The sequence below is a fragment of the Lactuca saligna genome, chromosome 5, assembly GCF_052625555.1.
Source record: "Lactuca saligna cultivar CGN05327 chromosome 5, ASM5262555v1, whole genome shotgun sequence".
In the NCBI taxonomy this organism is placed as follows: Eukaryota; Viridiplantae; Streptophyta; class Magnoliopsida; order Asterales; family Asteraceae; genus Lactuca; species Lactuca saligna.
Window position 1 is genome coordinate 9383103 of NC_136421.1, and position 23657 is coordinate 9406759.

The 23657-nt window shown below is 39.1% G+C and overlaps 3 protein-coding genes and 1 long non-coding RNA gene across 6 annotated transcripts; 2 read left to right on the forward strand and 2 right to left on the reverse strand.

Annotated features, from left to right (window-relative positions):
• The first annotated feature begins 798 nt into the window (after positions 1-798).
• On the forward strand, positions 799-3712 carry LOC144997692 (acetylornithine aminotransferase, chloroplastic/mitochondrial-like). The gene is made up of 4 exons (XM_078957565.1): positions 799-1177; positions 1945-2049; positions 2533-2877; positions 2957-3712. The coding sequence occupies exons 1-4, from the start codon at positions 932-934 to the stop codon at positions 3494-3496; spliced, it is 1236 nt and encodes a 411-aa protein (XP_078813691.1). The 5' UTR covers positions 799-931; the 3' UTR covers positions 3497-3712.
• Positions 3713-4138: 426 nt separating this feature from the next.
• LOC145045036 (uncharacterized) lies at positions 4139-4723 on the reverse strand. Its single transcript, XM_078993386.1, has one exon. The coding sequence runs from the start codon at positions 4721-4723 to the stop codon at positions 4139-4141; it is 585 nt and encodes a 194-aa protein (XP_078849512.1).
• Positions 4724-13424: 8701 nt separating this feature from the next.
• On the forward strand, positions 13425-17605 carry LOC145048772 (uncharacterized). 3 transcript variants are annotated; one of them, XR_013683043.1, is made up of 4 exons: positions 13425-13754; positions 15247-15764; positions 16067-16158; positions 16879-17433. It is a non-coding gene; the product is annotated as an uncharacterized LOC145048772 (long non-coding RNA). The 3 variants fall into 3 exon arrangements; XR_013683044.1 differs by lacking the exons at positions 16067-16158; positions 16879-17433 and adding an exon at positions 17448-17605 and having other exon boundaries at positions 13427-13754; XR_013683042.1 differs by having other exon boundaries at positions 13427-13754; positions 16067-17433.
• A 949-nt stretch (positions 17606-18554) lies between these two features.
• LOC145048771 (diacylglycerol kinase 1-like) lies at positions 18555-22040 on the reverse strand. The gene is made up of 12 exons (XM_078997367.1): positions 21741-22040; positions 21565-21607; positions 20729-21056; positions 20506-20634; positions 20339-20424; positions 20128-20254; positions 19983-20031; positions 19749-19899; positions 19610-19684; positions 19447-19534; positions 19224-19340; positions 18555-19133 (listed from the first exon to the last, which is right to left on the reverse strand). The coding sequence occupies exons 2-12, from the start codon at positions 21594-21596 to the stop codon at positions 18801-18803; spliced, it is 1515 nt and encodes a 504-aa protein (XP_078853493.1). The 5' UTR covers positions 21597-21607; positions 21741-22040; the 3' UTR covers positions 18555-18800.
• Positions 22041-23657: the final 1617 nt, after the last annotated feature.

Consider the following 23657-nt stretch of genomic DNA (forward strand, 5'->3'; position numbering starts at 1 on the left):
AAGAAGAAACACAATCTCAAGAAAAAATGGTCAAACTAAAAGTATTTAATCGAAATCTCGACATATCCTCTAAAAGTATTTAATCGAAATCTCGACATATCCTCTAAATAAATTTAAACTACCGTCAAATCCAGCATCTCGGATGCAAAACCTAAGGTGTGTTTGCTTAGCTTTTTTACTTCAGAAGTCTTTTTTATAAAAGGCTTTATTGACTTGCACTTTTGCCAAAAAAAAAATGTTTTTAAAATATGTTTGAAATAATTTTTAGCTTTTTACCATTTAAAAACTCAAAAATCATCAAACGATAGCATTTTGTGACTTTTAAAAATGATATGTTTTCTTCATACCAAAAAGCTATTATAAAAGAACTTTTAGAATTCTCAAACATCTTATTAAACTTTTTGACTTTTTCAAAAAAAAGAAGACAAAAAATCATTTTAAAAGTAATGCCACACCAGGGATCAAACTAACGTCTTGTTCCTGAGTTTTTTTTTTTAAAAATCAATAAAAGAAAGGGAAGAGAATTTTTGATAGAAAGAAAGAAAAGAAAATATTACGGGTCCCTAGTTCGAATGAAATAAAAGAAAATTAAAAAAAAAAAAATTAAGTTTTTGTTTTCCAAGTTAAAAAAAAAAAAAAAAAAAAAAAAAAAAAAAAAAAAAAACTTTCCCTAGACTTGTCTTCTTCCATTAATAAAACACTATTTTCCGTCGATAGGTTTAACTGCATCTTTCACTTTCCTCAGTATCCTTCCTTCCCTCGGTATCTCTCCTTAAATAGAACTCGGCCCAAGCGTAAAGTCTTTAATCAGAATCCTCGTATAACTCGACACATCCTCGCGATAAATTTAAACCACCGTCGACACATCCTCGCGATAAACTACCGACAAATCCGGCGTCTGTAAATCTCAAACTCTTTATTCAGGGAATAGATGGGAGAGGGGCAATACACAAATTATTTGCAAACCATGCAATCAATGAGGCCTGTTGTTATGTCGAGCATAAGCAATGGTTTCCTTCCTGCATCCACAATGCACAGTGATATGCGGAACATAAACCCTAAAAAAGGGATTATGAAATTGATGGACAACAAACACCAGCCTCTTCTGATAACGAAAGCAAAACATAGAGACTTCGTGGGAGGTGTTCTTCCGTCCGGTAATCTCTTCAACTATAAGGTATGTTATATTTATTGATCTTTGGTAATGTTCAAAACAAATTTTGATGTGGTGTGCAAACAATTGATTTATTTCATATAATGAGTTTGTCTTAATTTGTCGTTTTTTTCCCTACCATATGGATTAATTTGCTCCAATAGTTTGATTAGCATCCATTACATTAGGTTTTGGCTTGGTAGGAGAACAACATATTGTACATGGATCTGAAATCCAAAACTTGAAAACTCCTTATTGACAGGGTCATCTATTGACCTTTGGAACTGGAACCAACAACTCCAGAAACCAATGCAAGTGGAAACGGTTTAGGTTTCTAACCTGGGTTGGGTTGGTTCTCAATACAATGTTTTTTTTAGATATACTTATATTAAAGTTTAGATAAACCTAATAGAAGCACAGTTGGTTCTCCAAACTGTTAGGTTTGGCTTATTTTGCTCTTTGTGTTTGAATTAATTCCTATTGTATAGGAAGGCTTGACCATTATAAAGCAGCCCTTAGTCTGCTGATAAAGTATACAGTACTTCCAAGTTACTGAGTTTGTGTGTTAATTATGCAATTATCCATTTGATTCCAACAAAGTGGTATAAGATCAGTGAGCAGAAAATCAGAGAGAAAGTGAGGAATCAAATGATTTGATCTGATTCATCGAATATTAAATGTGTGTGTATTTTTTATCTTAATTGATTATTACTTTTATGTTTTCGGACAAACATAATTAATTGATTCTATATTAAAGTTGTGTATCCCCAATAATTTTATGTTGTTATTAGGGAACTGAGCATGCAAAAAACAGAGACGTCCTGGATTTTACCTCTGGAGCTCTTCCTCCGGTCGACAAATATTTCATTTCGTCGGATCCGTTTTCCACCTCTAAGGTCTGTTTTATGTTTAAATTATAACAGGCATGATTATCATGTGTATGTGTAAAACCATAATGATCACATGTAATTTAATAATTATATTTTATTAAATTATTATGTTTTTTTATCAATCTATATTATAAATATGGATTGAGATAATTATGACAAATGTTGGTTAAGAAAAATAAATTAAGATTTATTTATAAACTAAAAGGCTTAGGGACCCCTTTATTAGATTTTACATATTATTAAATTAATAGCATACCAAAAGTATGTTATTTAATACATTTGTAAAATCATATATATTCCTACATGTTATTATTTATTTATTTTTTATCTCTAAACTTGTACTTACTTTTGCATATATATATATATATATATATATATATATATATATATATATATATATATATATATATATATATATATATATATATTCCTAATAATTAACGTTATCATGTGGAAACATAGAATATGAAGTTGTTTTATCTGTTATAGACTCTTGCTGAAGAGCTTGCTGCATCAGCTTCATTTGCTGAAGCTAGTTACCTCTACCCCTCAGCAACAGCAGCACTTGCGGCTGCATTGACACATGCAGGAGAGTTCCAATCTTTTCCACATAGCACTTGTGGTTACATCTCTTTGTCTAATAATATCCCTCCTACAAGTTCTGCACCTAAGGACATTGGTGAGGTAGAAAAACTTGTATCGGAAGGCAAAGTAGCTGCTGTCTTTGTCGAGCCCATACATGGCAATGGAGGGATAAAAAGCTTTACACCACAATACCTGCAGTCTTTACGGACTGCTTGCGATAAATCTGGAGTATTACTTGCATTCGATGAGGTAAATGCTAACTACAATTTATATATAAAACTAACTACTACGAATACGATAATGTTTATTGATATCACCTTGCTTGCAGGTTCAATGTGGCATAGGTCAGACAGGCCGGCTTTGGGCCCACCAAGCACTCGGTGTAGAGCCGGATTTTATGATTGTGCGATTCCGTGGTATGGACATAGGGGCTCTTGTGGTGAATAAAAAAATGAATGCCCATATACACAAATATGAAAACGAGCACATGCACATCCCTCGGGAATGTGGTGAGGCTTTAAATGTCTTCAGAAAAGTAGCTCAGCGCCGCTATTTGGACCACGTAACAGAAAAAGGTCGATACTTGGAAGATCTTCTAAGTAAGCAACTAGGAAGAAACGCTCGTGTAAAAGGAATACAAGCATTCGGCCTTGTAGCTGCAGTGGAGCTAGATGTTGATGCGCAATCGTTTGTCGATGAATGTAAGAAGCGTGGTCTTGGGGTAGAGGTTGTAGGGAAAGGAAACATCATCCGTATCATGCCTCCATTTATGGTTACTACATACCAGCTCGATGATGCAGTTGGCATCATAGATGAGTGTTTGGGCGTTCTTGGAGGCAATGATTGGGTCGGACGATTGGCATCATAGACCATTCTGACTATTGATTAGTGATTGACTTAATTGGGCCAGACCAATCGGTTACTATTCTGACTATTGATTAGTGATTGACTTAAGGTTTTTTTTTTTTTTATTCGTTTTCGTGGATGGCTAAGACCAATAGTTTTCTATCCAGTGATTAGGGTTTGACTTATTGTGCCTAAGGGGTTTGATATTGGATGGCTGTGGTTGCATGTCTTGATTTCACGTCTACGTGTCCTCTTTTTGGTTGGAGTATTTAAAAAAAAAATGGTTGAGTTCCTACTAAAAAAAACAAATCTGAAATTGATATCAATAAAGTAATATTACACCTTGACAAACTGGATTCTAGTAATGTTTGGTTGTAAATGATTGGAAGTCATATAATGATAGGAAAGGTTTAGGTTAAGCAAATGGCTGATAATAAGATAGAATCACAAATAATGGTTGAATGCTTGATTTATTTCTGAAACGATAATGGAAGGAATAACAAAATGGAATGTCAGAGAAGAGAGCCAATAACTATTCTTCCTGCCCAAGCTAGCCACTAGCCGATTCTCTCTAACAGAAAATATTCTCTCCACACCCTTATTCTAACATTCAACTAGATATATATAGTGCCTCTCTAGTGATGCAACAAACTATGACATCACTTTACACCTGTCCTATTTTCTTCTTGCGTGAGTAGACCTTCCAAGGCCTGGGCTCTTTGGTGGGCTTGTTAGTTGGATTGACCTGTTCCTTATCAATGTCGGGGTCGTGAAAAGTGGACTTGTCCGCAAGTCCAAAGGTAGGGAAAGAAGTCTGGATGGCAAAAGCGTCTTCCCATGTTGCCTCAGAAACTGTTTGATTTTCCCATTGAATGAGCCATTCTTCGACTTGAGAGTCTCCTTTTGTGACAGTGCGAGTAGCTAAACATTGCAGTGGGTGTGGAGGGGTGGTGGAGTCCATTTCGAGCCCGAGGGGCAATGAAGGTTCAGCTTGATGGTTCCCAATGGCACGTTTAAGAAGGGAGACGTGAAACACGGGGTGTATTTTTGAAGAATCTGGTAATTGGAGGCGATAAGCAACTGGACCAACACGAGTTGTGATGAGAAAAGGCCCATAGAAGCGAGGTGACAGTTTTTGGTTGATCCGACGAATAACTGATTGTTGACGGTGGGGACGCAATTTGAGAAAGACCCAGTCCCCTTCGGAAAACTCGACGTCCCGTCGGTGTTTATTTGCATAAGTCCTCATGTAGGATTGGGAGCGTGCAAGGTGGTATTTAAGCTGTGATAGTGCCTCGTCTCGATCAGCCAAATCCGATGCCACTGATTCACAACTGATCTCACCTTGTGTGTACTGAAAAATTGTCGGAGGAGGACGACCATAGACTATATGGAAAGGAGTGGTATTTGTGGATACATGGTAAGCAGAGTTATGCCAGAATTCTGCCCATGGAAGCCACTGGGACCAAGTCTTGGGTTGCTCAGATGCAAAACATCGGAGGTATGTTTCAAGACTACGGTTGACCACCTCAGTTTAACCGTCGGATTCCGGGTGATATGCTGAGCTGAATTTCAAGTGACTCCCGTGTAGCTTAAAAATCTCCGTCCAAAATTTACTTAGAAACAAAGGATCACGGTCACTAAGGATGGTCTTGGGTGGACCATGTAACCGTATCACTTCTTTGACAAAGATTTCAGCGAGGAAACGAGCTGTGATAGGATGTTTTAAAGGTATAAAGTGGCAATATTTGGACAGTCGGTCAACAACTACCAAGACCATTGCATGCCCTTTTGATTTGGGTAAGCCTGTGATAAAATCCAATGAGATATCGTCCCATATGCGCGATGGAATAGGAAGTGGCTGTAGAAGACCCGCAGGAGCAAGAGTTGAATGTTTGTAGCGTTGACAAGTGTCACAAGCCTGGACATAAGCTTTGATAGTTTTTGTCATACCGATCCAATAAATTTGGGCTGCTAAACGTCGGTAAGTCCGGTAAAACCCCGAGTGGCCCCCAGTAGGACTGTCGTGAAATTCCGCAATCACCTGAGGAATCCAACGTGAAGAAGCTGGAATGACCAATTTGCCTTTGTGGTATAGTTTATCCTGGATGAGGGAAAAACCAGGATGTGAAGAAGGGTTGGCCTGTAAATCAGAAACGATTTTTTTAAGTTGAGAATCAGCCTCGAAACCCTCCAACAAGGAATCGTCATCCAGCCAACAAGGGTATGACAATAGGGTGCGAAGGTCTGGAGCTTCGGAGACACGGGAGAGAGCATCGGCAGCACGATTATCTCGTCCCGGTTTGTAGAGAATAGAGAAGTTGTATCCCATAAGTTTGGCAAGCCAATTTTGTTGGTCAGTGGTGGTAATGCGTTGTTCTAGTAGATGGCGGAGGCTCTTTTGGTCAGTAAAAACGGTGAAAGATCGCCCCAAAAGATATGGTCGCCAGTGTTGAATTGCTAAGACGAGAGCCATCAATTCTTTTTCGTACGCAGATTTGGAGAGCGTTTTGTCAGACAGTGCCTTGCTAAAATAAGCAATTGGCTTGCGAGATTGCATGAGGACAGCCCCAAGTCCATGGCCTGATGCATCACATTCGATTTCGAATGGTTTGGAGAAATCAGGAAGTGTGAGAAAAGGGGCTGTGGTCATTGTATGTTTCAGAAGATCGAAAGCAGCTTGTGCTTCAGACCCCCAAGAAAACTTGTCTTTTTTTGTCAACTCAGTTAGAGGGCGGGCAATCTTGCCATACCCTGGAATGAACTTACGGTAATAGCCGGTGAGGCCTAGGAAACCCCGAACTCCTTTCACGTTTTTTGGTGTAGGCCAAGCTTGGACAGCAGTGATCTTTTGAGGATCCATGGAAACGCCCTGTTGTGAAATAATGTGGCCAAGATATTCAACTGATTGGATACCAAACGAGCTTTTCTTTTTGTTAATGACCAATTTGTGGTCTTGTAGGAGTATGAGCACCTGGGTAAGGAGTTGAAGATGGGAGTCCCAATTTGTGCAGTAGACTAAAATGTCATCAAAAAAGACCAGAACACCCCTACGAAGAAGTGGGCGGAAAACTTCATGCATTAAGGCCTGAAATGTAGAAGGCGCATTAGTTAGCCCAAAAGGCATAACTAAAAACTCATAGTGGCCATTATGAGTACGGAAAGCAGTCTTATGGGCATCCGATTCGCACATCCGGACTTGATAAAATCCGGATTTAAGGTCGATCTTCGAAAAGAAAGCAGAGCCATGAAGTTCATCGAGTAGTTCCTCGACAACTGGAATTGGATACTTGTCAGGGATTGTAACACGGTTAAGAGCTCGATAGTCAATACAGAGTCGCCAGGAAGAATCCTTCTTGCGGACAAGTATAACTGGACCGGAGAAAGCACTATGGCTTAGGCGAATAATTCCAGTAGAGAGCATCTCCTCGACCTGGCGTTGAATCTCATCTTTTTGGAGATGAGGGTATCTATAAGGACGTACACAGATAGGACCCTGTCCCGCGAGCAAGGTGATACGGTGTTCAATAGAACGAACAGTAGGAAGCCCTTGCGGAGATTGAAATAATGGTGTAAATTGTGATAGGATAATATTTAATTGGTCTTGCTGTGTAGTAGAGAGGGTAGTGGTGGGTTCTGGAGGATCGGTGATGGTGTTCAGATGGAGTTCCAGCCATGAATTAAGGGAGTGATGTGGAGGTGTAGGAGAAATGCCCTGTAATGTAATATGTGAACCCTGGCACCAAAAACGCATCTCCTGTTTCAACCAATTAAACACAACGTCTCCTAGCGTACCCAGCCAAGCAACTCCCAAAATAATGTCCAAAGATCCTAGTTCGTAAACAAGAGCATCAACTGTACAAGAATAGGAACCCATGGACAGTGGAATACCTTTGCAGATTTCATCCATCGTGACCTTGGTACCGTCACCCAAACTGATAGACAAAGGTTTTGTGCGAGAGATGGGGAGACCCAAAGCTGATACTACTGTTTTGGAGATGAAATTGTATGTGGCACCACCATCAACCAACATAAGAGCTGTGAAACCGTGGAGCTGACCCGCAAGCTTCAAGGTGCGTAGTGTAGTAGAGAGATCGGAAGTGAAACCATGAGAATCTAACACATGGCATTCTCCGTCGACGGGCGTATCTTCTATTGGGTCGGAATCGAGATGACAAAGGTCATCAGAATCATTGACAATATCACCATCAGTAAGCAGCAGCACACGAAATTGACCATCGGTACATTTATGTTGGGGGGAGTACTTTTGACCGCAGCTGAAACAGAGCCCTAGACGACGGCGTTCCTCCCAATCATGTTTGGTGAGGTGTTTGGTGCGATTGGGTCGGGGTGTAGTAGTAGTAGATCGGGTCGGGTCTGGAGGTTTACCCATGGTTTGACCCGGAGTAGGCGCGGGTCTCGGTGTTGGGCTAAGGAGATCAGTGGGTTTAGGAGAGGATTGGGCCGGAGAAAAGGTACCTTTCCATGGTGGATAGCCCGATCCAAATGAAGAAGTCTTCCGTTTGAAAGTTGTGGAATCGGCAGGGGTGGTTGTGGCGGTGGCAACATGGCGAGCTAATTCCATTACGGTGTCACAGGTATCGGGGCGTAGAGCACGAACCCAGTTTCGTATGGTTGGTTGAAGACCACGTAAGAACATCCCAAGGGACTGGTCTTCAGATTGATTGGGAATTAGGGCAGAGATTGACTCAAATTGCTCAATGTAGGTGTCGATGTCGGTTTCCTGAAAAAGAGAGCCCAGAGCTTCATGTGCGTTCAGGAATTGAGAACCACCAAATCGAGTGATGAGTTTGTCTTTGAATTGTTCCCAAGTGGATTGGGGATGTTTGAACAACAACGTGGTGAACCAATTGAGTGCAGAACCTTCCATACACATCTGAGTAAGCTTTAATTTGTTGGAATCTGCGGTTTGATGAACGGAAAAGTAGAGTTCAGCTTTAGTTATCCACCCACGAGGGTCTTCTCCATCGAACACAAGTAATTTGACCTTCGGTAGAGAGAACAACGAATCGTCCGTGGGTTGGAAAAGGGGATTGGAGAGGCCGGAGCGGAGGAAGGTGCCGGAGGAAGCACCTTCTTCAACAGGACGATCAGGGCGGTTGAGAGAAGTTTGCACCATTTTCTCCATGAGCTCCTTCAAGGATGTAAAAGAGACAGTCAATTCCTGCATCTGTGTTGAGATCTGGTCCATTTTCCCCTCCTGAGTATTCATTCTATTATGGAGAGATTGGAGACGAGTGGTAACGTGAGCATCAGTGTTATCAGGCATGGTGATGGAGGAGGAGAATCCCGGCAATGGAACCAATTGATAGGAAAGGTTTAGGTTAAGCAAATAGCTGATAATAAGATAGAATCACAAATAATGGTTGAATGCTTGATTTATTTCTGAAACGATAATGGAAGGAATAACAAAATGGAATGTCAGAGAAGAGAGCCAATAACTATTCTTCCTGCCCAAGCTAGCTACTAGCCGATTCTCTCTAACAGAAAATATTCTCTCCACACCCTTATTCTAACATTCAACTAGATATATATAGTGCCTCTCTAGTGATGCAACAAACTATGACATCACTTTACACCTGTCCTATTTTCTTCTTGCGTGAGTAGACCTTCCAAGGCCTGGGCTCTTTGGTAGGCTTGTTAGTTGGACTGACCTGTTCCTTATCATATAATCTTGACATAATTTGACGAAGATGGTGGATATAAGATGGGTCTTTTAAACTAAGGCTAAAGGGAGTGGTAACACCTTTAACACATTATCATATCATTTTTTATGTTGCTACCTCATTAACATCTTTTCCTTGGCATTTCATAAGGAGTGGTAACACCTCACATTCAATTAATTTTTGATTTCTTTTCAAACTTAAATAAAATTTAAACATATACATTTAATATTAAATAAAAATGTTACAATAAATTAAAGCAGTTTGATGATATTCTAAACACATGAAGAATAATGGTTAGAAATATTTGAAAATCACCTTGTAAACAGATACAAATCCATCTACCCTATCTTATTTTCAGGTTTGAGATCTTCAGTAGCAATTTGCAAATCTCTGTATGTATACAATCTCATACATTCAACATCCAAAAGTTCTGCATTCAGAACAAAATGAGTTCTTTATGTTGACTAGTAGATTATGTCAAATACCTGTAATGCCAAAATGAATTTGTAAGCATAAACTCATGTGATATGTTATTGAAGATGAAAATAGAAATCATAATCAGAAGATTCATGGTAAATCATCAATTTTTAACACATATCAAATACAAAATACCAATTTAACATATCATGCTACAAAAATTCCAAATCAAGGCAACAACCAAAAACGAATCTGGAGCAACAAGAACAATCAAATCAATAAATCATTAAAACCTTCAAGAATACACTGTAATATGTTGTTGTAATGCAAATATAACTCTTTAAAACCCCCAAGAAACCCAATCAAATCAATAATCAAAGCAAAACATAGGAACTGGTTATAACAAAAAGAATTGACAGACCGTGTCAGCCTCAATTGCATATAATTAAGCTTCTAAACTATTTACATGTACGATAGAGATACAATATTTGAGCAAGAAGCAATAGAATTAAAGAATCAGAACAGGTTAAAGTAAATCAAAATTAGAACTCTAGAATCGAGAAAACGGTAACACCTTTGAACAGTTTCTGGAGAAGGAGGCTTGCTTCAAATGGAGACGCCATGGATAAGAAAAGGGAAGGATCTATAGAGTGATTGTAGAGGGGAATTACGACATCCAGCCAAAAACCACCAAATCTTTTTCTCTCTTCTTGTTATGGTGGTGGCGAGCCATGGCTGGTGACTCCCTTGGCGTAAACAAGGGGGCGGTGTTCAGCGCCCTTGGCGACCGGTGGCGACCTCCTTAGCGAGGCTCATTCCCTTTAGCCTAATAGGTATGAAACTCACCCGCCACATGGTGTTATAATAAAAAACTGTCACATCACTTATGATTTTATAAAAACATCACTTATGGAGTTATAAAAGCATCCAGTAGTGACTTTTGTGAACATGACATGGTAAATCAAACTCAGCAAGTTCTTGCAAATATAAAAAGCTTTCAAATGGAAATGGATCCTTCCTTTCATCAACTTGTTACTTACTATATATATATATATATATATATATATATATATATATATATATATATTGAAACAGCAAATCTAACCTACTCCTAAACTACACCATAAATCCACAACCTATGTCCACGACGGGATTTGCTATATATAATTATATTACAATGCTTTTCAATTATTTAATTAAATCATTTATTAAATTAATTTAAGGACCATCAATGCTTTACTAATTAATATATTACACATCTTTGAAAAATTATCTTGTTTCGTAATCACTCAAGTAGCGGGGCACTTAAACTATTATTATTATATTATATATTTTGTAACTATTTTATTAACTAAATAAAATTTTTTAAGTTAAATGGATGATTATAAATATTTATGAAGTAGTTATAGGTGTGTTGGTGGGCCTATAGTATTGATATTATATTGATGTGACATTGTAAATAAAAAATTGGTATTGTATTGATATGGTTGGTCTAACACCGTCAGGCTATAGCGAATGGTAGCATTCTTATCACATTTTTAAATCATTTTTGTAACTATCATGTTATTTTCTTGTCTGCCATTTCGTTAGCACCATTATTATTACCATTTCATTGGGAGTGGTAATACCCATGTTGTGACACGCTCAGTAGGAAATTGGTTGCTTGTAAATGGTTTGTTCATGTGAACACAACACATAAGAATCATTAAAGGATGACTGGGGGTTGTAACGCCCCAAATACGTTACGTTATTTAATTATGTTTTTTTTCGAGTTTTTGAGAGGAACTCGACGAGTCAGTAGCCCGACTCGTCGAGTAGAGACGGGATAAGCACGTGTTTGGAGCCGGCTACTCGGTGAGTCCATATGTGTGGACTCGGCGAGTCCGCCAATCTGGAAGAAACCTTAATTTCAAGGGTTTGCTCCCTATTTAAACGTCATTATAGCCCCTTTCCAGTCTCCATCACCTTCAGAACGTCTCTCCCTGTAAACCCTAGTCCACCGTTGTTGAGTTTGAGTGAGTTCTTCCTAATTAGTGGGTTTTGTGTGCTTTTTGGTGTTGAAGAAGAGAAAAGAAGAGGAGGAATTAAGGGGGGAAGCAAGTAGATCCGAGTTTTTGGTGATATCACAGTCTTCTTTGAGGTATCAAGCTCAAACCTTTGTCCTTCTTCAGTTAGATCTCTTATTTGGCTTGTTTTTATCATTTTTGGCTTGGTAGTAGTATAGAGAGCATGTGGTGATGAATAGCCATCAGATCTACCCATGTCTAAGCTCTAGAAGCTCAGATCTACTGCCTTTATGGGACCATTCTTGTATAAAAGCCCTAGATATACTCTTTTGGTCCCTTTAGAGCCTTTAAACCTTCATTGATGCATGTATACACGTAAAGTTGGAAACGTTACGTGTGAAACAAGCCTTAGGAGCCTAGATCTGTAAGTTGAATGCAATGGAATTGCTTAGAATCAATTGTATAGTGGTTGCATGCAACCGACTCGGCAAGTTGTTCTTCAGACTCGGTGAGTCGAGTCGCGAGTCCCCGATTTTTCCCTTTTGGGTTATGCCGATTGGAACCAGTAAGTTAAAAGGTGGACTTAGTGAGTAGGAGGTCAGATTCAGTAATGGAGGGACTCGGCGAGTCAGTGCCATGACTCGACGAGTCCAAGGCAATCTTCCTATCTCAATATCAGACTCGGCGAGTTGTTCATACAACTCGGCGAGTCACAGCCAGAGTGTTCATGTGAGGAAGGAGAACTCGACGAGTTGTTCATACAACTCAGCGAGTCAGATGCAGATTGGCTAAGTGTTAGTATCGAAGAGGAACTCGTCGAGTCGATGCCAAACTCGACAAGTGGTAGTGGGCAAGAATGAGAAATGAGAATAGGGACTCGACGAGTTGGCAGCCCAACTCGACGAGTCGGGTCAACTATATGTTGACTTTGACCAGGGGTAAAATAGTCATGTTACCCTCAGTATAGTAATCAGCTTTTGAATGAGTGTATTTATGGGAAATTGTAGCCGGGGAGATATCGGAGCAGCAGAAGACAGTTTCCCGAGCAGTTTGTTCAGCAGCCAGATTACAAGGTGGGTTTCCTTCCAGTAGGAACGGGTCTACGGCCACAATGTCGGCCCGTTTAGTTAGCAGTCAGTTCCGGACTTCAGTCCGATGCAGTAGTTCAGGGTGCTTGATGTCTTTGTGATTCAAGCATGTCTATGTGTTATGTGTTCCGGACTTCAATCCGATGCAGTATGCAATATATGTGTTTATGCTAGTCGATATGTTTATGCTATGCTATGTTCAGTCAGTTCCGGACTCCGGTCCGATGCAGTTAGTTTCAGACTTCAGTCCGATGCAGTCAGTTTCGGACTTCGGTCCGATGCAGCTAGTTCCGGACTTTGGTCCGATGCAGGGGACAAGGTCCCAGTCAGTTCCAGACTTCGGTCCGATGCAGTTTTCGGACTTCGGTCTGATGCAGAGGGCAAGGCCCTAGTTAGTTCCCGAACTTTGGTCCGATGCAGTTTCCGGATTTTGGTCCGATGCAGTGAGCAAGGCCCAGTATATGTTTTATATGTTATTGTATGGTAACATCCCATTATTGATTAAATGAGTAGATAAAGATTTATAAATTTATAATAGTCCTGAATTAAATAATATTGAGCGGGGTGTTGGTGTTTGGGAGCAAATTGATTTAAATTATGGATTTCGAGGGTTAAAGTGTAATTTTCGGGCCACCTTGTAAATATTTCTAGAGGCGGGGGATGGTTGGTAATTGTTGGGACTTGTATTATAAGGAATTATTAAAGGTGGGGGCTGATTCGTAAATATGGTACTTATATTGAGATGTGTTGGTGGAGTAGGGGTCAAATATGTAAAGAATGGATGGATGTTTGAATAAGCACGGGTATAGACTCGATGCTCATTTCCTTCCCGTTTCAAGTGATGTACGCTGGGAAACCTTAACCCTAGAGTATCTTTTCTTCAACCGCCAAGGTTAGACTCCTCAGCCGCCGATCGATTCACCTGACTGCCACCTTAAACCGCTTGCTATCTCACCATTGATCGTCGCCACCACGACCCCTAGTGCCGGAGACGCAATTGGGCAGTTGAATGAACCACCGAGACCGAAGTGTTGAGCCTTGTGGAGTCGCTGTGTTGGTTGTGAGCGAATGGGAAGCTGCCGGTAAGTATAACGCCACCCACCTCCTCTCTCTTTCATTCTCGCTGTGAATGCGACGTTGTGATTAGCGGCTGTGGTCGCCGGTGGACTTAGGTCATCGTTTTTGTGCTTCCACTCGTCATTTGCCACCTGAAGTGGCTGAGTTGAGTGAACTTCGGTGTTCAGCTCATGTCTGTGGGCGTATGGGTGTGTTTTCTCTTCCTGGGACCAAGAGAATCCACCACCACCACCGTGAGGTGGTGGCTGTCGCTCCCTATCACCGCTTGCCACCGTGTGGGTGGCTGTGTGTGTGCATTTATTGTGTGTTTTGGGTGTGTAATGGCCGTATTATGTTGTTTGAGTGATGTTTTGGCTGGAAAAGTAACCACCACCATTAGAAATGGTGGTTGCCGCTAGCCCGCCGCCATGAGCCGCCCATGACCACCACTACCCGGGGTGGTAGTGGGTGGTGCTTGGCATAGTGAACCCTAATTGGCCCAAATTCTTGATCTGGGCTTGTTGGATGGTTATTAGGCTAGAAAACCCTAATTTTGGGTTTGTTGGTTTGGGCCTATTGGGACTCGTATTTAGAGTATTTGGACCAGTGGACTGAAAATATAACTCATGACGATTCTATTGTATGATGGCTTAGTGGAATAATGGACTTAATGAGTTAAGTCCTTAATAGGTTAAGTGAGAAACACTTAACCCTATTTGTCATTTTATGTGAAAACCCTGATTTTGCTTAGGCCTTGAGTTGGGCCTTTTTATTGGGCTTTGGTGTTTTGGGCCATTGATGAGCCATCCAAGAGCAGTCATGTGGATTAGAATATTTTCATGGGCTTTAGGTTAAGGTCCATGTGAGGGTTTGGGCCCAATTTGGAAAATCGGGTCATAGTTGGGCCATTAGAGGACTTTTGTGAACCTATTTGGTACTAGGCCTTAGTAGGCCCATTGGGCTTGGATTATTTATGGACCGGATTGGTGGAACATATTTAGACCTAATAAAGTGAAGGTTTGTCTTATATCCTAATGAGGTTATTTGTGAGTTTGGCTTAGTGATAGAAGCCGGAGTGTAGCAGCAGCATTTATAGGATCTGTTCGTCATCCGAGGTGAGTCTTCTCACTATACCTTGCTTAGGGTGGTAATTAGGTGTGACCAGAGGGTCTTATGTGCTTGCTTGAGTTACGCATTACTATGTGATTTGTGTTGTGTACTAGATTATGTGGTATTATGACCTAACCAGTGAGTCTAATGAGCTATGACCGGACCAGTGGGTCCAACGAGCTATGACCGGGCCAGTAGGTCCAACGAGCTATGACCGGACCAGTGGGTCCAATGAGCTATGACCGGACTAGTGGGTCCAACGAGCTATGGGACTGGAGGGTTCCTCTGAGACACATTGACCGGAAGGTCCTACAAAGCTATAGCCTCGAGTGGCTAATTACTTGTGCGTTGTATTTTGGGGAACTCATTAAGCTTCGTGCTTATCGTGTTATGTGATATGTGTTTCAGGTTCTCTCAGGATCGCAGGAAGGGGCCGGCTTGATTGTACACACCAGAGAAAGAGTTATGCTTTGAGGATCCTGGATTTTATTCAAATAATTATGAACGTGTGTTTTGATAATTGATATATTGAGATCTTGTAAAATGTGTTGATGTCATTTATGTGAATTTTAAAAATAAAAAAATTTGTTTGAAAATTAACAGTGTTACAACAACCCCTTTCACGTGTCTCATCTTTGGAAGTGTGTCACTGAAGAGTCCGCAGTCATTTCAGTGGACGATATTCAGGTGGATGGGAGCCTGAACTATGCTGAGAGGCCAGTTGTCATCTTAGATAGGAAGACAAAGGGTCTTCGGAACAAGGAGGTGAAGGTGGTAAAGGTGCAATGGCAGCACCGAAAAGGCTCCAAATGGACTAGGGAGCTGGAGGAAGAGGTGCAGGAGCATTATCCCGATCTATTCACAGCCGCTGACTTCGAGGACGAAGTCTAGTTCAAGTGGGGGAGAGTTGTAACACTCCAAATCAGGTATACTTTGAAACCCTTGAAGAAATCTAAATTTAGCATACTAGTCCTTTAAGTACGTTGGGCGTACTTATAAGTACGCTTAGCGTACCATGCATGGATGATCACGAAGGGGCAGCATGTACGCTGGGCGTACATGCCGGAGGACCAAACCCTAATTTTCGGACATGAGGCCTATTTAAATGTCCTTAAGTTCCTTGGACTAAACCCTAGAGAGCCCCCATAGCCTTAGAACGTCCTTCTACTCCAGTGAGAGCTTGTGATACCATTTTGAGCTTAGAAAGGGTGTTGGTGGCCATTTTTAGTGACATTCAAGAAGAAGAAGTTGTCAAGGAAGCTTGGAGTGTCATTAGGCTTCAAGAATCTGCATATAGTCGACCTTGAGGAGCTTCTGGAGGTATAAAGCTTGGACCTTTCCACCTTAATCACTAGATCTAGCTTTGTCCCCTTTGTTGATTTTGGATCTCCTCTTGTGAGTTGAGCAACTCCAGAGGATGGAAATGACATATTTGAGGTCCTTTGGTCCATCTGCAACATAAAAATGGAGTCTTGGTGGGTGTTTTGACCTCATGCATGGGTTAATAACCTTAAAAAGGTCTTAATGGGGGTGTTGGGAACATATGAGACATGCAAAGGCGTAAAGCTGCCAACTTTATGCCCTAGAACGTCTTAATAAGCTTATATCTGACTTTTGGATGTAAAGAAATCGAGTATTAAGCACTTAATGGAGAAAGTGCTCAATTTGTTAGTACGTTGGGTGTAACCTAGCGTACGCAGCGCGTAAGTCCTAGAGCCCAGTACGCCGCGCATACTAGGATGGTACGCTAAGCGTATGCACCACATGTGGGCTTGGATCTTGTTTTCGGCCTTGAACTATTGGGCCTCAATTGGTTATTGGGCCTGGACGTATTTTGGGATAGTGGGTCATTTTATCTGTTTTGGGCCATGGGTGTTATGATTGGGCTTTATTGGTCTATGAGGCCCATTAATGATTTTTGGACATGGACTTTGGGCCCATTAACAAAGAAAGAATATTTTGGCCTTTATGGAAGGACTTGGGGTTTGGGTTCCCCTTTGATTTTGTGAAGTCCTAACATTGGTTAATATTATTATTCAGCACGGGAGGTTACGGACTGTTAGGAGAGCAGCTTTCGGATTCAACAGACAGAGATGAGTCTCCTCACCATACCAATGGCTCTAAGGCGCCAAGGCCGGCCCATTTCATGATATGTAGTGTCATAGCTGAAATGGTATTATTTGACATGATAGTCGGTATGAGCTAGGAAGTATGCTAGTAGTATATATGGTATGTTTGTATGGAAGACCATGGGAGAGCCCATGACACTTGGATGTAAGACCATGTGGAAGCCCATGGCTTTTCCTATCAAAGGCCATGGGAGAGCCCATGGCACTTGGATGTAAGACCATGTGGAGAGCCCATGGCTTTCCTATCAAAGACCATGGGAGAGCCCATGGCACTTAGGTGTATGACCATGTGGGGAGCCCATGGCATCCTGGAGTAAGACCCTGGGGATGAGCCCCCAGCATCTCTATATGTTGTATGCATGGCTTATGTGATATGTATAGCTATATTAGCTAGTATGATATGTTGTATGTGGTTTGTGTGTGGGTATGCTCTGGGGAACTCACTAAGCTTTCAGTTTACCGTTTGTGGATTTGTTTCAGGTACATCTGAGCCCAAGGACAAGTGCAAAGCGTGATGGCGCGGCGTGCACTCTCTCATTGATTTGTGTTATGGGACACTGGCGTTTTTTTTCTAATAAAGTTGTAATGAATGTGGATTTGAAAACAATCGTTTTGGGATTTCATGGTTTATAGAAATGTGTTTGACTAATTAGAAATGAAAATTTTCTTTTGAAAATTTGGGTCGTTACATTGAAGATACTGTCTAGCCCTAGCGACCAAACAGAAAGCGGAACCAACTCTACTGTCTTCCCCATAGATGGTCAGTTCTCCTACCCAAATCCTCTACCAAAAACTTCCATCCTATCAACACTTAAAAGTTTTATGTTTTTTGTGCTACGTCTTTTTCAATCAACCACTATCAATAAACTCCAACCCCGCTCAACCCCATCTTTTCCTTGGATACCTAAATAACCATTGTGGTTTCAAATACTACAACCATTCCACCAAGAAAATAATACTTTCTTATCACATTATATCTGACGAAATTTAATTTCTCACCCAGCAAAACCTACCAAACTATTCCCTCCCACATCTCGATTGCCATCCCTCGCCACAAACCCATTAGTAGCACTAGCCCAAGTGCAACTCCCCTATCTACCCTAAGTGGAACTCCTCCTCCGTCCATCCCACATACCTTCTATTCCCAACCTAAAACAAACTCCGAAGTTCAACCCAACCCCAACCCATCCAACAATACACCACAATAATCTTATCATGTTCTACTTTCCATATTAAAATACCACCTTTTTATTTTGAAGCATTGACTAAATCCTTTTTCTTTAGCTAAATCTCATTTATCAACTACACTAGTTTGTCAAACATAACATTAGTAAATTCAGTTTATCGTGTTTTTATGAAAGCTATATTATCATAAAAATACAATGTCTGTTATAAAAAAAAAAATTAAAAAAAAAAAAAAAAAAAAAAAAAGAAGCTAAAAGTTTGTATGTATTGAAAAAAAAGACTTTGAATGAATTTCACGTCCTATAACCTGTGAACATCAATTTAAGCATATTAGTTTTGCAAAAGTTGAGTATGAATGAAGTAAATACAAACATTGATGATAAATAGTATAAGAGTAATTCCTCACACATCCAAAATAGTCAGCCTCTTTCATTACTTGGTAAATACAAAGGTTAACTAATCATTTACAGCACTAGTTAGGCTCTCTCTTTCCTAAACTAATTTCTGAAATCAATTTGTACCTTACACCCACCCGAATGGTTAAAATCCAAGAAATATCATACGCACCATTTCATTTGTACCCCCTGAAACAAACAAACAAACAAACAAACATACCCTATATACCAACCAAAAACAATAATGAATAACCTAACTGACTTGCGATAAGTTGAAATCTTCAGGTAGTTTGAAACTGGCAGCCGCCCCCAACTTTTTTCTATCTTCAGGAATCTCCAACTCTTCTTCATCACTGTCATACTCACTATCTTTACTAGGAGTCCGTGGGGTCAACGGGTCATTCACACTTTTAGAGGGATTCTCCCCTGTAGCCAACATACTGACTTGACCAAAACGAGATATCTCAATCACAACACTCTCGTTCTCATTTTTTATTGGCAGAGGCTGCTTCCATGGCTCCCCATCCATCCTCATAAACGTATGATCCGCTGCACCCTTGTGGAACTCAAAACGAATCCCTCTTGCCTACATATATAAACATATTAATAATTTTCATGCTTTTAATATTCTAGTTTTTTTTCCTTCTATAAATTGAAATATGGGGCTATGTTGTACCTGGGCGAGACGGGTCCCATGTCCACTTGGGGCATATAAAACAGCTCCATGCCAAGCGTTTCGGAATCCAACAACTTCAAGAAATCCATCATCGACATATGGAGGAGTCCATTCTTTCTAAAAATATCATCAAAGAATCTTCGTTAGTAAGTAACTAATAGTTGGATCTGAAAAAAAAAAAAAAAAAAAAAAGCTGAAAGATGAAAAAAGGCTAGGCTCTAACCACACAAAGTCTCCTTCTGCTTGGTATCCCCCATGGATTGAGTCCACCCGAAAAACTAGGCAAGTTTAGGCAGATTATCGACCTTATGCTGCATACACAATCAATTTATTATTGTATTGACTTTCAAAAACTGAATTGACTGATTGTGGACCATTAAACTTACCTAGGAGGTATTGACAGGACTTCCCATTGGCCTGGCTTTTTCATGATTGAAACTTTTGCCAGTTGTGCTATGTTCCTAACACCCAAACAAAAGATTGTGGATATTTTAACAAAATAGAATAGCATGCAAATAAACTTACCATGAAGATGGATGAGAAAGTGAAGCCCAAAACCATCCTTGTGAACATGTCAGTTTTGCATAGGCATTATGGTTAGCAGATTGATTTTTGAATTTTTCTGGGTGTAGCTTTCTTTCTGCATGAAACGCGTATGAAACTTGAGCATCCATTCCTGCAATAATAAACACTTCATCACAATTAAAAAAGAAAAAAAATATAAAAGGTGAAGACAACAGAAGAGTTTAAAATGCTTACCCATACTAAAATAGTTCCAAAATCCTCCACGAAACGTGTGATACTCTTCCTACAAAAACACAACACATGTCATATTTCTGCATACTCAAAACTTGCATGATTTAAAAATAAATAAATAAATAAAATTGAAGTTGGTAGTTGGTACCTCATCCAATGGATTTGATTGAGGGACACGATGGACAGCATGCAAAGAGTGTGGTAGTTCCAAAGGTGCTATTGGATCACAAGAACCATCTTTTCTTGGAACTCTCATCTTCATCAGAACATGCCAGCTGGACCACAACAAATGTTAATTTACCAACTTTTGTAAAATTTGCAGTATGAAGTCTCAAGATGGATAATAACATCTAACTTGCCTATCTACTTTCATCTCTTTTGCATCTTTTACCAGATTCAGGAACATCTTCACTGCTTCAAGATCAGTTCCAGGGTTTTTCTTCCCCTAAAAAATCAGCATAAAGAATGTTATGTCATGTACACCATAATTTCTTACAAATGCTACAATAGAATATAAAAATCTTACCCAACCAAATGCAAATGGGAGATTGTTTCCGGTTCCTAGAGGCACTGTGGCTACTGGAGGTGGCTGTGATAAGTGGAGATCAGAGATCACTCCAAGGATCCAACCAGCAGTTCCATCCCCTCCTGCCACCTGATAGAGTAGACACACAACATCATCCATAAATGATACAAACAATAAAAGAATACATGATACAAAGACAACATTAGCACTTTAACAGGCTTACAATAACTCTCAATCTTTTCTGGATTTCAGAGGCGAACGAATCCCCATCGCGTTTATGCTTCTCTAGATTGAGGAATAGTTGGTGAAGTACTTTATCAGGAGCCTCTTTATTCAAATCAAATACCTGGTTTTTGTTTAGAAGTGTTTGGTAGCTGAGTAGAAGCTCTCCACCAAGCTGGCCACCACTTCTTGAATTGATAAATACTATCACTGGAGAAGCAGGAACATGTGATGGTTTTTCAACTTTTGATTCATGTAACAGTATGTAATCGGGTATCCAGTAGTCCTTTAAGCTCTCAGCTTCAGAATCACAGGTTACTGTTCCTTCACTGCAAAAATATTTCATTTTTGTAAGGCCCTGTCTTAGGTTTTCACATGCTATTTAGATTCAAGTTTATTTAAAGCACTTGTGAGAGATCGAATAATGAATATGGAAGATTCTAACTGATCCAAGTAATTTGAGCGATAAGGAATAGCATCAATCAAATGACGAAGGAAGATGCCGTGATCCTTTAGCACGAGTAAATAAAAGTATCTGAACAACTAAAAAATGCTAAGAATATATGTTTTTCAGACATTACTGTTTGTATGCAGAAAAAGTCAAATTTGAAAAAACCAATGGCTAATGATTTCAAAAATCATCATATGTTCGACGGAGAAAATATTCCAAAAGAAGAATCTACAGCAATTATACGTATAACATACACAGATCTTCATCTTGCATCCAAATCGAATTTGAAGATCTTAAAATCAAACAAACACTTAAAACATAAACGAGATAAATAACAAACAACAAACGAAACCCTAGAACTTTAATCGATTAAGAAGTTGCATTACCTTTTCGATCGAACCTTCAAATCCTTCGCCATTAATCTCAAAACTGCGCCAAGAAAATGCAAATATCCCAACAAATAACAAAATGCATCAAGTTTTACATATATAACACGAAACAAAGGCATCATCGGATATCACAAAAAGTAAAGAACCTACAAAAGGAATAAGGTAATAAATACCTGCATGCAAGTAGCAACAAATCAACAGGAAAACCAATTGCACACTCAATCTATTGGAATTTCAAATAAGAAAACTAGCAATCTTCAAATTCTCGATTGGTAAATAAAAATCTACGTCTATTTAAGCACCGGCGTCGATAATGTGAAACAGGAAGATGATCGGAAAGCAAGGTTAATTGGTTTATAGAGAGGGATATGAGGAGAGAGAGGGTGAAGCAGCCGGTTATTTGGTAAATTTTAACCCAAACACGTCAAATTGGTCGTGCCGCGTGAATTTGGGGACATCTCCGGCGGGATGTTAAACCTTCTTTATATCGTTTTTTCGATTTAGTGTCCCACAAAATTTATTAGTTTTTATTTAAAATGGAAAATGATTTGATATGAGATATTTGAAAGTATACCCTTCTTAAACATCAAAATATCATATTTACCCAATTTAATTTCTAAATATCATATTTACCCTTCATAAAATTTCTAAATATCATATTTACCCTTCATAAAATTTCAAAATATCATATATATCCTTTTTAAACATCAAAAATATCATATACGCCCTTCTTAAATATCAAAATATTGTATATGCACTTTTTAAACATCAAAATATCAATGATAATATCTAAAATATCTTCTATATACAAAATTATAATAATCAACAACAACAAAAACTAAACAATCAAAATATATATTTCATAGGAAGGGTTAAAGATGAATCTTTTTGTCTGTCAAGAGGCCGACACTCTAACAATTTACAAGTTCACATTTCATTATCATAGACGTAAGGATAATATGGTTAAATATCTTAATTATTATAATAACTCTAAGGTATAAAAATTATTATAAAATATTAAAAACATTATAAAAAAGGATTTGGGCAAATATGATATTTTGAAGGTTTATGAAGGGTAAATATGATATTGAGAAATTAAACTGGGCAAATATGATATTTTGAAGTTTAAAAGGGGCATATATGAAATTATCCCTTTTTGAAATGTATATATTTAGTTCTTATTGTGTTTTAATTGTAAAATAAACTCTTATACTTTATTTTTTGTAACAATGCAATCCTTGTGACCGGCTATACCCGGTATACCGGTCATATACGAATTTTCTTTTAGAGAAAATGACTTGATAGGGTAAGATACTTTTTGAACTGTACACATTTAGTTCTTATTCTTTTTTTTTTTTGTAAAATAAACTCTTATACTTTATTAATATGTCCACATTAGGTCCTTTTCACAGGAGGTGGGTGATTCTCCAGCAACAAGAAAAAGGCGGCGACCCTTTTTTTTTTGTAAAATAAACTCTTATACTTTATTTATATGTACACATTAGGTCCTTTTCACAGGAGGTGGGTGATTCTCCAGCAACAAGAAAAGGGCGGCGACCTTGTTGTTTTTACCATCATTCCTCCTTGCTACCAGTGATGTGTAAGAACACACAAATGAGTCGTCGGAGATCAGGGTTCTCCCTCTTTTTCATGATGAATAAAAGTTGGAAAAATCTCGTTGTGGATATGTGGATGTCACCTGGGTATTTCATTTCAACAAAATAAAAGAAAGGGAAAATGATTTGATAGGGTAATAGACTTTTTGAAATGTACACATTTAGTCCTTATTCTTTTTTTTTTTTTTTATAAAATAAACTCTTCCACATCAGCAAAACCTGTAGAATCCGGTGAAAATGACTTATTGTGTACATATTAATAAAGTATAAGGGTTTATTTTACAAAAAATAATAATAATGACTAAATGTGTACATTTCTAAAAGTATCTTACCCTTTCAAGTTATTATCCCTATTTTAAAATACGTTTTTGTACTTTTATAGGTAACGTTAAATGATGTTAATTATTTTCTTTGAAACATTTATTAATAAGCATTATGAGAAATTAAATATCCTTCTTTAAAATTAGAGGGGTG